At 39.4% G+C, this 14,220-nt stretch overlaps 1 protein-coding gene across 1 annotated transcript; it reads left to right on the forward strand.

Annotated features, from left to right (window-relative positions):
* The first annotated feature begins 1,051 nt into the window (after window positions 1–1,051).
* Window positions 1,052–13,862, forward strand: LOC466609 (olfactory receptor 5AN1). Its single transcript, XM_054661741.2, has 2 exons — window positions 1,052–1,429; window positions 6,610–13,862. Exon 2 carries the CDS (start codon window positions 6,623–6,625, stop codon window positions 7,556–7,558), a length of 936 nt encoding a protein of 311 aa, XP_054517716.1. The 5' UTR covers window positions 1,052–1,429; window positions 6,610–6,622; the 3' UTR covers window positions 7,559–13,862.
* Window positions 13,863–14,220: the final 358 nt, after the last annotated feature.

Below are 14,220 nucleotides of genomic sequence, written 5' to 3' on the forward strand. Positions count from 1 at the left end.
CCATTTCTTCCTTTAAGTAAGAATTGCTGAGGTAGATCAAACTGAGAATGGGACCTTGTCCAAAACATTTCTATATCCCTTGCAACTGCAAAGATAAATGAGCTTCCTCTCCCCACCCCCAAATAAACCCAAAATGTTTGTAGAAATGACCATAAGTAGATATTTTTAATGAAGAATTTTAACAAAGGATAGAAATACAGCATAATATGTTGGAAGGATCTCCAAATCAAAACATGTAAGTTATATCTACTATTAAACAGAAAGCATGATTTATACTACATACTCTGATAAGTGCTTTATAGTCTTTATCCAATTTAATTCTCAATGAAAACCTACCCTGTGAAGTAGCTATTACTGTTAGCCCCATTTTACAGGTGAAAACACTGAGGCTTAGAGAGGTTAATTTGCTCAAGGTCACACAAGTAGCAAGTGGCCAGCCAAAATTCAACCCAAATTGTATGATATCAATACCCACAGTCATAACCATGAGAAGCCATGGCTTTGTTATGAATTAATCTTATTGTATTCCTTAGTGCCTCAATTTCCTCACTTATGCATGGGAAATAATGCCATGTCTGCCTTGCAGGACTGCTGTGATAATTGACTCAAGTCAGGTATTTGAGGAAATATGTACGTAATTGCCTAGAATGAAAGCGTTTTGTAAGCAGAGAAGCATGTACATATCAAATTTATTGCTATCAAGCTATATTACTGGCTAGGGTGTCATCTTGGGCAAACTCTTCAGCACTCTGGTCTCAGATTTTTCACCCAGAAATTGAGAGTTTTGGACTAGATGGTCCCTATCTTCTTTCCAACTCCAATGACTTCAAGTTTTGTAAAAAGTTGCAATCCTGACATCATGATAGGACGATAGGGAAATAGGGAATTGACCCACATAGCAAAGTGGGGCGTGAGATCAGCAGGGACAAAAACTCCATGACAACCATGGCACCAGAGAGCAAGTACCTGGCATGCTTTCTCTCTCTAATTGGCTTTTCTCCTTTCATCTCTGCTCTCAGAGACACATTTAAAATGATTCCCACTTGAGGCCATCTCTCTTGCTGTGAGTGGACAGCCAATTTTGTGGTCAAACATGCCCATCTTGGAGTGTGATACGCCCACCTGAAAAATTCCATTGGAAAAGAAATAAGCAATTTCAACCTTTGGCAAGAACCCTGTCTTCTTGGAGGACCTGGGTAAAGGTCACAGGACAAGACTTAGAACAGTGGATTCTGTACCGTCTCAATATCCATGTAATTCTTCCGGTAAGGATACACATGGAACAGAGTTTATGGTCCTCAGTCTCTCTCATTCTTCAACTCTTCCCTCTTCCTCACTTCCACATTCTGTACATAAAGCTCTTCGTTGGATTCTCTTACTCCTTACTCAACCTTCTGTAAAAAGAAAAACCTCAAACATAAAATTTCAGGTATTATTCTGGAGTGAGGGATGGGTATTGAATTCTTAAGGATGTGACCTTGAACACTGCTATCTTCTTTTTTTTTCACCTGTAAAATGGGGATGTTGGGATAAACTATAGTCAAATATATGTTGTCTATAAAGCCTGAAAAATGCATCAAAAATAGTAATTTACTGAGTTTCAGAGGAATTTCCTCAGATCAAAACCTGCTTGGGTATGTTTCCCAGTTTTCTCCACCCCAAGGACCCTTTTAATTTAATTTTTGCCCTTCAGGATTCTGTTTTCAAAATGCTAATAATTAACTTGATTCTGTTTAAATACATAGCTTTGATTTATGATCTCTGAATAACAAGAGACACACTGAGTCTTAATGATATGACGGAGTACTCCTATATAAGGCTGTTAGAACTTCTGAAATACTTCAAATTGCTCTCTGTTGTAATTTTTGGAGACCCTGGGATCTGAAGACACTGTCCTGGGCAACACAGATATCAGAGATACCCACTCCAAGCACAAGAAGTGTTGCTTTAAATATTCTTTGTAACCTTCTTGTACATATATTGTTCTTTATTGAGCAACGTTTCTGGGTTTACCTGATTTTGTACCCTGCACAACTTTGCAAACTGACCATGTCCTTATTAGATTAGCACTGGATAGGATTTTGATCACCTATATTCATCTAGTAAAATCTTTAACCTATCTTTACATCAATTATCTTTTCCTATGCGAATTGTCTCAGAAGATGGTGAACATATGCAAGGAATTAATCAAAGAGAGTGAATGTATCCAGTTTTTTCTCTTTTTCTCTAGCTTATCAAATGTCAACAAGGTAAGTTTTCAGGATAAATTTTATCATGAATAAGAAAAGCAATCCACAACTCCTTGTTCTTTACTGGAAATGGTAGATTACATAGAGTACATTTAATTATGTCTGCCTGTGTCACCAGAATGTAATAAAAAAGTAAAGAGTTTCAGTGCAACCAATTGATCAACAATTTGACTTATTGTCACTGAATTGACCAGTTATATTCATGTTTGGGGGATGTTATCTGTGAGAGCTTATATTTTAAAAATATTTCCATTAAATCTAACTCACCTTGGATAACATATCTGAGATATTGTATTAGAGGGTTTTTTTATTTTTAAATCTTTTTTTCATTTTTATTTTTATTTTAAGTTCTGGGGTACTTGTGCATGATGTTCAGGTTTGCTACATAGGTAAATGTGTTTCATGGTGGTTTTCTGCGCCTATCAACCCATCACCTAAGTATTAAGCCCAGCATGCATTAGCTATTTTTCCTAATGCTCTCCCTCCCCTCACTCCACCCCCTGACAGGCCCCAGTGTGTGTTACTCCTCTCACTGTATCCATGTGTCCTCATAGTTCAGCTCCCACTTGTAAGTGAGAAGATATGGTGTTTGGTTTTCTGTTCCTGCACTAATTTGCTGAGGATAATGACTCTGCGTTCATTTGCTGAGGATGATGGCTTCCAGCTCCATCCATGTCCCTGCAAAGGACATGATCTCGTTCCTTTTTATGGCTATTCTAAGAGTAAACAGAAAGATTTCCAAGTTAACAAAACCATAATGGAAATAAAAATAAGATTTTCTTAGTTTGACATCCAAGCCTGAGTGAAAGAACCATTTATTAATGTGTTAGACACAAACTTGTTGAGTTCTGCAAATATTAGTATATACAATGCTTAGCATTAAGTAACCAAACGTCTCTACTTATAGGTGTGCTCTGTACAGTCAGCGTTCTCAGCTTGAGGGTACTTGGTGGTACTGGAACAAAAAGCAGCATCAGGAGTTGACAATTCAGCTGTGTGGGAGATAACACAATACTACAAGATAGAAAGAAGTACAATCATTTGTCAACAATATCTTTAGTCTGGTTTAGAAATCATAAATAATTTTATTAAGAGGTCCTTGATACTTCAGTACTAGTTCTTCCTTTATTCCCCTTTAAGAGAGAAGTGATGATGGGAATGATCATTGCTAACATTTTTTGAGGCCTTAGTGTTTTTGTTTTTTGTTTTGAAGAGTCTCGCTCTGTTGCCCAGGCTGGAGTGCAGTGGCACAATCTCGGTTCACTGCAACCTCTGCTTCCCAGGTTCGAGCAATTCCCCTTCTCAGCCTCCCGAGTAGCTGGGACTACAGGCGTGCGCCACAAAGCCTGGCTAATTTTTGTATTTTTCAAAGAGGAGGAGCTTTACCATGTTAGCCAGACTGGTCTCAAACTCCTGACCTCAGGCAATCCACCTGCCTCGGCCTCCCATAGTGCTGGGATTATAGGTCTGAGCCACTGCGTCTGGCTGAGGCCTTATTGTTTTAAGCCCTTTATGTCATTTCCATCCTTGCAACAACCCTTTGAGGTTTAATGATTATCAGCTTCACATATAGATGAAGCAACTGAGGTAAAGAGAAGTTAATCATGTGCTAAACATCACACAGCCTGCAAGTAAGATTCAGGAAAGTCTACTCTCTCACATTCTATCTCTTTCTCCCCTTTTTTCTCTGTCCTCTCTCTCTCTTCCTTCTTCTCCCCCTTTCTCCACCCTATTAATGATTTTTACATTTAATAATATTTTTATCATAAATGCAGAAGCTGTAGGAAAACAAGAGAATACAGATAAGTATAAAGAAGAAAATCAAAATGATACCATCCATTAATTTTAATGTTTGACATTATAAATGGTTTGTAAGGAGTGTGTGTGTGTTTGTGTGTGTGTGTGTGTGTGTGTGTGATAGAGAGAGAGAAGAGAGCGGAGGATTGGAGAGAGAGCTCATGCATGCAAAAGAGTTTATAAAAAGCACATAATTTTTCTCCAGAAAAGTAGAACTACCTTGTGCACTCATCAGTGGTCATATGAGTGCCCATTCCTTACTGATTTATACAATATCTTATATATTAAGGTAATAATTATATGTCTTTTTCTGTCTTATCCCTATTTTCCCCCATTCATCAACTGTCTTTCAAATATGCTTTATGTAAGAGTTTTTCTGCCGTAACCAAGTTTTAAATTGCTTTGCCATATTTTTTCTCTTATAATTTCTGTTTTAGTGTTATTTTTCAGGAATATCACTTCCATCCCAAGATTATATAAATGCACATCTATTTATTCCTCAAATACTCTTTTACCCATAGTGAGGCAGGTCTCACAGACCATTTATAGAAGAGTTTGTTCTTTCACTGTCAACCAAAAATACTTTTTCATATATAAAATTCTTACCAACACACATTTATTTATGAAATTTTTATTTGTTCTTTTGGCATGTCTATTATTATAAGAATAATGAATTATCAATGTTCAAAATACTTTTTAATATCTGAAAGTTAAAATCCTTTCTAATTATTCATCTTTTTCAAAATTGTCTTGGCTATTATCTATCATTGGTTTGCTCTTTGATCTCAAGAAAGGACAGTCTGAGTATGGAGCAGAGTGAATGTACACTATCTATGCATACCTTTCATTGCTGCAATTACTTTTACACCAACCTAATACTATAAGTCTGTTGGTAAGCTCTGACTTGCTGATTGAATCTACCAAAAAATAAAAAGATATACCTCTGTATTATTAGAGAATTGAAATATTTACTTTGACCTTTTTCCTAGTTCAAGATCCATCATAATTTGATGCTGGTTTTCCACTGACCTAGTGTACCCAAAGTCAAGCAAACTGAAGAAAAAATGGCTTATGCGGCTTATATCATTATGACTCTAGGTGGCTTGACCGGCATGGACACTAGGTCTCAATCTACACCTGCCTGGAGGCAATGAGGCCTGGCTGTCTATAGGGCTGATGTTGTCTCATGAATTTCCTCAAATTAACCCATGAAAATATTACTTTTCACATTCCTACCCACAGGTATACCTGTCACTCATGATTATCTGTAAGCAGTCCGTGATAACAATAGCCATTCTCTGTTGAACAATTGCTGTATACATAAATGTGTGCTAAGTTTTTGCATGAATTTTCACTTATAGCCTTCCCAGTAACCTGGGAAGTTAGAAGCTTTTATTGTCCTTACATTATTAGTAGTAAATTAAGCTTAATGTTTTTATGTCACTGGTACAAGTTAATAGAAGAAGAAGGTATTGGAAATAAACTCCAAAGTCTGAACCCTTAGCCACATTACTATGCTGTTTCCCAGATACTCTAAAATTGAGACAATAGTTGGGGCCAAGAGTGAGCTGCACTAGCCTCCTTCTGGAATGCTTTGTATTAAGGCTTCCCTGAGAAAATTTATTCCAAAACTTTATTGGACACCCACGCTCTGTCTGCCTCAAAATATTATCAGAATGTATGATATTATTGTTAAGGCCAGTTTGGATATGTTATATTAAATACATCTTTATTAAAATAGGAGAAGTTATTATAAACAGGGAAAGCAATTTTTCTAAAGGGTAAAATAAAAAGTATTTTAAATCTACTTAGATAACAATCCAGGGCAGGACTGTTGTCCATCAAATATATTTTGGAAGGATGCCATTTAAACTTTCATAATTTTTGTTGTTGTTGTTGAAACGGAGTCTCACTCTGTTGCCTAGGCTGGAGAGCAGCGGCATGATCTCACCTCACTGCAACCTCTGCCTCCTGGGTTCAAGTGATTCTCCTGCCTCAGCCTCAGGAGTAACTGGGATTACAGGTCTGTGCAACCACGCCCAGCTAATTTTTGTATTTTTAGTAGAGATGGGGTTTTGCCATTTTGGCCAGGCTGGTCTCAAACTCCTGACCTCAGGTGATCCACCCACCTCAGCCTCCCAAGGTGCTAGGATTACAGGCATGAGCCACTACGCCCGGCCTAAGCTTTCATAATTTTAAAGCAACAGTTATATAATGAATCACCAGAGGTCTTTTTGAAGAAAAACTATTATCTTAATTAGTGATCTTTACCTTATACGTAATACTCTCAGCATTTCTATAGCATATTTTAAAAAAATTACCAGTCAACTTTTAAAATATATTTTTAATTCTCATGATACTCCATGAATTAATCAAGAACCTGAAGTATTGTGCAGGTACATGCTGACAATTCAAGAAATGCTGGGGTCTTTCCATCAGAAGAGTGAAACATTTCTCCTTTTCCAGTGCTTGTTGGAAGAAAAGATGTACACATATGAAGATGGTAATGTTATCACTTCAACTGAGTTAGCAATCCATTCTCTTGTCTCCTTTCTGATATTAGGAGCACTGAGCCAATGACTTGGGGAGGAAATATTACAGAAATCACCTATTTCATCCTGCTGGGATTCTCAGATTTTCCCAGGATCATAAAAGTGCTCTTCACTATATTCCTGGTGATCTACATTACATCTCTGGCCTGGAACCTCTCCCTCATTGTTTTAATAAGGATGGATTCCCACCTCCATACACCCATGTATTTCTTCCTCAGTAACCTGTCCTTCATAGATGTCTGCTATATCAGCTCCACAGTCCCCAAGATGCTCTCCAACCTCTTACAGGAACAGCAAACTATCACTTTTGTTGGTTGTATTATTCAGTACTTTATCTTTTCAACGATGGGACTGAGTGAGTCTTGTCTCATGACAGCCATGGCTTATGATCGTTATGCTGCCATTTGTAACCCCCTGCTCTATTCATCCATCATGTCACCCACCCTCTGTGTTTGGATGGTACTGGGAGCCTACATGACTGGCCTCACTGCTTCTTTATTCCAAATTGGTGCTTTGCTTCAACTCCACTTCTGTGGGTCTAATGTCATCAGACATTTCTTCTGTGACATGCCCCAGCTGTTAATCTTGTCCTGTACTGACACTTTCTTTGTACAGGTCATGACTGCTATATTAACCATGTTCTTTGGGATAGCAAGTGCCCTAGTTATCATGATATCCTATGGCTATATTGGCATCTCCATCATGAAGATCACTTCAGCTAAAGGCAGGTCCAAGGCATTCAACACCTGTGCTTCTCATCTAACAGCTGTTTCCCTCTTCTATACATCAGGAATCTTTGTCTATTTGAGTTCTAGCTCTGGAGCTTCTTCAAGCTTTGACAGATTTGCATCTGTTTTCTACACTGTGGTCATTCCCATGTTAAATCCCTTGATTTACAGTTTGAGGAACAAAGAAATTAAAGATGCCTTAAAGAGGTTGCAAAAGAGAAAGTGCTGCTGAGTTTACAGATTCTGAGATTTCTGCCAGATATGGCCCATCAGAATCTCCCTAACCCACAAAATATGATCATGAATGGACTATAACAAAATTCATGCTGCCTACTGCCTTTGGACAAAGAAGGCTTGATTTGATGCACAAAATATGCCAATATGGACCAACAGATGGCTCAATGCCACAGACATCAGGATCTTTAGGTCCTGGAGGTTCATTATTTTTATCCTACATCAGGATAAATAATGTGGCCTCATCATTTATGAATTTGTCCAAAATTATTTGTGAAACAACAAGATTTAGAAATCTTTTGTTTCCTGTGGCTTCTCAGATCAAAGATGGCTCAATGTTAGGACTTTGCCACTACAGAAATGAGGCCTGGCACAGACCCCCAGGAGTTCAGAAACATCATCTCCCATATATGCTGATACAGCATAATAAAGACATGGTGGTAACCATTGTTTATTCTGTGTTTCTGGATGGGAGAGAATAAACAGACAGAGGGGTTCTGCCATTGGAAAGGGGAAAAAAAGCAATATATTGGCCCGGTTGTGTCTTTAAGAAAGAGCAACATGAGATAGCTGCAGTTTGCCTAAGACCTCTCTCAGCTAATCATCTAATACATTTTTGGCAATTTCCTTGCCTACACCAGCTGTAGCATAAGAAAGAAGGAGGTGATTTTAATCATGAAGTGGGATAGAAACAAGGATATGGTCCCTGCAATCACATTTACTTATGAGTCTGATGATTTGATTTCTTGTATCTAGAGTCTAGTGGGAAATTATAATGGAGATGATATTCAAAGTTCACAGCCAATAGCAACATCTGATACTGTGGGACTGAAACTTTCTTTTTCTCCCCCATTAAATTTAGAAAATTTACTCTTGTTTGACTGGGTAACTATTGAATCCAGGAGAGGATGAAAGAAACATGGGTCAAATATATCTCAGTCAAGCTCAACCTAGACAAGCTAACCTGCAGTCATGTTCAGAGAAGTCATGCATTTAAGCCTACTCTACATCAGCCAGTCCCAGCTGATCTCCAGATGATCTGAGGATATGTGAGTGACAATAAATGAATGTTGCAGTCAGCACTGGATTTTGCAGTTTGTTATACAGCAGTAGTTAACCGATATACTTCATAATTTAAAATTAAAAATTTTCTCCTTGTCCAAACTGCCTGGCTTAAAATTCAGGCTCTGCCACCCCAAGGTGTGTGATGCTGGGCAAGCCACACAATCTTTTGTGCCTCAGTTTTCTCATTTGTAAAATCGAGATATTATATATCTATTTTGGAGTTGTTTAGGATGATTGAGCTGATACTTATTCAAAACTCAGAATAGGGACCCCAGCATATAATAAACTCTATACGTGAATCATGTGTTATTATTTATTGAGTGCTTTCTATGTTCAAAGAATTTAAATGGTTTCAGTTGAGCTAAGTTTTACTGTTATACCAACTTCACAGATGAATAAACTTAGGCCAGAGGAATTCAGAAACGCAGCTAGTAAGTGAAGGGGTGGGAATCCAAACTAACATTGCAGATATCAAAGCCTCCTCCCTTCTTCAATACCCCTTAATGTATAAGTTGCCAAATTGCTTATTAATATACAAGGTACATATGAATAAAATAAAGCAATATTTATGAGATGTAGCCAATGCTAAAATCAGAAGTAACAATCTTTTGAAAAGAAATACAATAAAGTAACAAAGCTGTGAATCAGAAAAAAATTGAAAAAAGAATGCCAATTCAAACCTTAAGAAAACTAGAGGAGAAGTGGAGGAGTGGGCAAGATGGCAGCTAGTGTGTGTGGCTGTCATGGAAAGGAACAGAAAGGGTGAGCATTAGGTCTTTGCAACCCTCAAGTCAGGAGATCTCCTTGTGAACCCACTCCACCAGGGCTTTCAGTCTTCAGTCTAATACACAGAGCTATGTGGAGTCTTGGCAGAGCAGCCACTCGGGCCAGCATGGAGTCCTCGAAGGCTTAGATACTTGGGTTTTCTGGTAAAAGTAGCTGCAGCTCCAGCAAAGTTGGAGGTTAGACTCCTGTATATAACCCTAGGAAAGAGGCTGAATCCAGGGGGGTTAACAGCAACAATCCACAGGCCCCACTTCCATGCCACCTCACAAGATAAGATCCACTGGCTTGGAATTCCAGACAGCTACCAGTAGTGGCATTGTACCTCCCTAAGAAGGAGCTCAAAGGGAAGAGCTGGGCTGTCATCTTTGCTGTTCAGATGCCTTAGCTGTTCCGGCCTTTGGGCTTTGAAGAATCTGAGCTGACCCAGGGTGGAAGAGAACCCCCAGCCTAGCACAACACAGCTGCTCTACCCAAACATAGCCAGACTATGCTTTAGGTGGGTGTCCAATCCCATTCCTCCTCACTGGGCAGGACCTCCCAACTGGGGCCTGCAGCCACCCCCACCAAGCTCTCCAGGTGACAAAGATTTGAATTATCCCTGAGATGGCACTCACAGAGGGAGAAGTGGGTTACCATCTTTGCTGTTTTAATGACTTAGCAACTCCAGCCTTTGGGCTTTGAAGTATCTGAGACGACTGAGGACTGAAGTAGACCCCCAACACAGCACAGCTGTTCTACCAAAACGTGGCCAGACTGCTTTTTCAAGTGGTTCCTAATCCTGTTCCTCCTCACTGGGTGGAACCTCTCAACTAGGCTCTCCAGCCACTTCCTACAGCTGTTTTGGGCCACCAAACTGCATACCTCCCTGGGACAAAGCTCTCAGAGGAAGGGACAGGCCACTATCTTTGCTGTTTCACAGCCTTCACTGGTGACACCTCCAGGTTCTGGGAAATCTGAGGTGACCAGGTACTGGAGCAGTCCCCAAGCATAAAACATCAGCCCTATGGAAAAGTGGCCAGAGTGTTTTGTGGGTTTCCATTCCCATATCTTCTCACCAGGAAGATCCTCAGGCCTGGGCTTCCAGCCACCACCAGCCAGAACTATCAAGCCAGTACCAAATCACCAACTCCCTAGACAGAGCTTCCGAGGTCAACAGAAAGTTTCTATGCTACTGCCTCTGCAGTGGAACTGCCCTTGACACGCTCCAACTAATGAATGAGCAAAGACACTAAGTGCTTGATCCACACCTCTAATAATCTGCAGTCAACCCAAGGAGAAGAGGCTGGTCTGTCTCCCACGGGTCCCACACACCCCCCACCACTCATCACCAGACAAAGAACCCCTGGCTTGGGCCCACAACACATACCCTCTATCTTGGGCTGGCTGCACTGAGCGATTGCTGACCTGCATCTCTCTGGGGTGGAGCCCCCAGGAGTCAAACAAATGACCCTTAGCCACAACCATTACGAAGATCTCTTCCACTGCTGTCTCTAAGCTGGGGAAGGAACATAAACACAAAGATCTCCCCAAAGCTGCAGCGGGCAGCCCAGGAGTGCTGAATCAGGACCTACAGGCAGCACTCAGGGGGAGAGGAAACCACACGTTCTGAGCACTGAGAGGGAACACAGCTGCAAATGTGAGGAAACATAGGGGAGCCACACAACAGAACAAGAGTCTTCCAGCTGTCCTGTAAGCCTATCACCTACTGAATCACACCTCAAAACTTCAACACCAAAAATATCTCACTAATATATCCCCCTCTGAAACAAGAGATAAGAAGTGAGCATCAAATACAGACCCTACACAAAGCCTTGGCCCAGTGAAAACATCCAGAAAATAAGTTGATTGACTATACTCAAACTACTCTGCAGTTAAAGAAACACCCACATGCAGAGATGAGAAAAAAAAAAACAATGTAAGAACTCTGGTAACTCAAATGGCCAAAATATCATATGTCCTCCAAATGATCACACCAGTTCTCCAACAAAGGTTCTTAACCAGGCCAAACTGGCTAGAATGACAGAAATAGAATTCAGAATATGGATAGAAAAAAAAAGATCATGGAAATTCAGGAGGATGGCAAAATCCAATCCAAGAAAAATAAGAATCACAATAAAGTGACACAGAAGCTGAAAGAAAAATAGCCAGTATAAAAAAGCACTTAGTGGGTCTGACAGAGCTGAATAGCGCAATACAAGAATTCCACAATGCAATCAAAAGTATTAAGAGCAGAATAAACCAAGCTGAGGAAACAATCTCAGAACTTGATGCTGGTTCTCTGAAATAAGACAGTCAGACACAAATAAAGAAAAAAAAAGAAATAAACAAAGCCTCCAAGAAGTATGGGTTATGTAAACAGGCCAAATCTACAAGTAATTGGCATCACTGAAAGGGAGGGGAAGGAAGAAAACAACTTGGAAAATATATTTCAGAATATTGTCCATGAAAATATCCCCAACCTTGCTAGAGAGGACAACAGTCAAATTCAGTAAATACAGAGAAGTCCTTCAAGATTCTACACAAGAAGATAATCACCAAGACACATAATCATTATGTTTTCCAAGGTCAAAATAAAAGAATGTTAAAGGCAGCTATAAGGAAAGGGTGAGTCATCTACAAAGGGATCCCCGTCAGGCTAACAGCAGACCTCTCCACTGGTACCCTACAAGCCAGAAGAGTTTGGGGTTTTGTCTTCCACATCCTTAAAGAAAATAGTGTTCAACCAAGAATTTCATATCTAGCCAAACTAAGCTCCTAAGTGAAGGAATAATACAATCCTTCTCAGATAAGCAAATGTTGAGGGACTTCATTACCACCAGACCTGCCTTACAAGAGATCTTGAAAGGAGCAGTAAATATAGAAAGGAAAAACTGCTACCAGCTAATACAAAAACACAGTTAAACACAGAAACCAATGTCACTATGAAGCAACCACACAAACAAGTAAACATAATAACCAGCTGACAGCACAATGACAGAATCAAATGCACACATATCAATATTAACCTTGAATGTAAATGGGCTAAATGCCCCACTAAAAAGGCACAGAGTGGCAAGCAGGATAAAAAAGGAAGACCCAATTGTATGCTGTCTTCAAGAGACCCGTCTCACATGTAAGACACACACAGGCTCAAAATAAAGGGAAGGAGAAACTTCCATGGCTGATTTGTTACTGTTGCTGCCAAATGTCACAGACTGAAAGAATCAAAATTGTAAAAATTTCTATTCTAACCAATTAATGTATGAATTATGTGAAATACCAATCAAAATCACAACATGCTTGTGGAAACTAAAAGTTGATTATGAAATTAATACAGAAAAGAGCAAAGTATATCCAAGATATTCTTGCCCTTACAAATATCAATGTATTCAGAAGCTATATAAGTGACATAAGCAAGATGGGGAGTCGGGAATCTCAGCCCTCATCACCCACAGAAAACAACTGGACAGCTATCTGTGCATGAAAATTGCTGTAGGAAGGCTCTGCAGTCCAGTTAAGAAGCTGCAGCAACACAGTGAAGACAAGTGAATGAACATGTTAGTCAGAGTTCTCCAGAGAGACAAAACCAATAGGATACATCAGAGGAGTTCCTGAACTCCTTAAAATTGTTGGAAAAATATTCTGTATATATACATCTTTTTTGATCAAAGCTTTACATCATTTGGATTCACAAGAAGGACCATGAGATAACCCCTGTGATAGCTATAGGCTGTTATCTTGTAGGCTTTTTCTTTTCATATGTCCATGTGTTATCTATACACAATTGGGTTCTTTTGTTTTAATATTTGTGTGTATGTGGAGTATTCCTTTTTCTTTTAAACAAAGGTAAAACTAGACTTTCTCTGAATATGCTATTTGGCAACTTGGTTTTTTTTTTTCCACTAAAGATAGCCTTCCAGTTCAGCACATAAAGATAAACATTTTTAATGTTTGCATAGTGTCCCTGCTTAATATTACATAGAGTAGCTGGGTCATAATTATTTAATCAGTACTCAAAAACATAGTATGAGTGCAAAAATGTTCACTGATTTGGAGAGAAAGATTGTGTTATGGCAAGTTAGAAGAAACAGAATATGTGAAGGTGAGGAATTCAGAGGAACCTCTATAGGTCACCACCTTAGGGAAAAAAAAAGACAAAATAAGGATTGGAAAACTGCAGAATGTTTAAATTTGTTACCACCAAAGCTGAAAGCACAATTTGTGCAGAAGGAGTTACGGTACAGCTAAGGCTAACCTGCATCTATGCTCCAGCTTCCAGGACTCCTCCCTATGCCAGAGACATTATAATAACAGAGAAAACAACAACAACAACAACTTACAAATAAAGGATGTAAAATGAATTATAATACAAGGCAAGGCCACATGTAGTCTAGCTAAGCCCATCTTGAGGGAAGGTCCAGGGACAAATTTGGAAAAAAGTATAGGATAGGCAACAGATAAAGGTATGAAGTCATAAAGGAAAGAATTTGAGCAACATATTAAAGAGTAATACTGGTAACTGCCCTGGGTGTGCTTGCCTACCAGACACCCAATCTTGCAAGACTGACATTAAAAGTCTTGCCTCCACTGTTCTCTGCATCTACAACTCCATTCTTTGAGTTTGGATGGGTGAATGTGTTTCTTGCAATCACTTTCTAAAGAAGGCATAAATGAATATTACTGCCATTCTCCAGCCTCTGTCCCTGTGATCTACCTCTGGCCTACATGCCTTGTTCTGGCCAAACAGAAAAGATGATTGAACTCCAGGGAATAAAAAATCATGGTGGACTTCTGTTCCAAGATGGCTGAACAGGAACAGCTCTGGTCTAC

This window comes from Pan troglodytes, chromosome 9 (assembly GCF_028858775.2).
Source record: "Pan troglodytes isolate AG18354 chromosome 9, NHGRI_mPanTro3-v2.0_pri, whole genome shotgun sequence".
Taxonomy (NCBI): Eukaryota; Metazoa; Chordata; class Mammalia; order Primates; family Hominidae; genus Pan; species Pan troglodytes.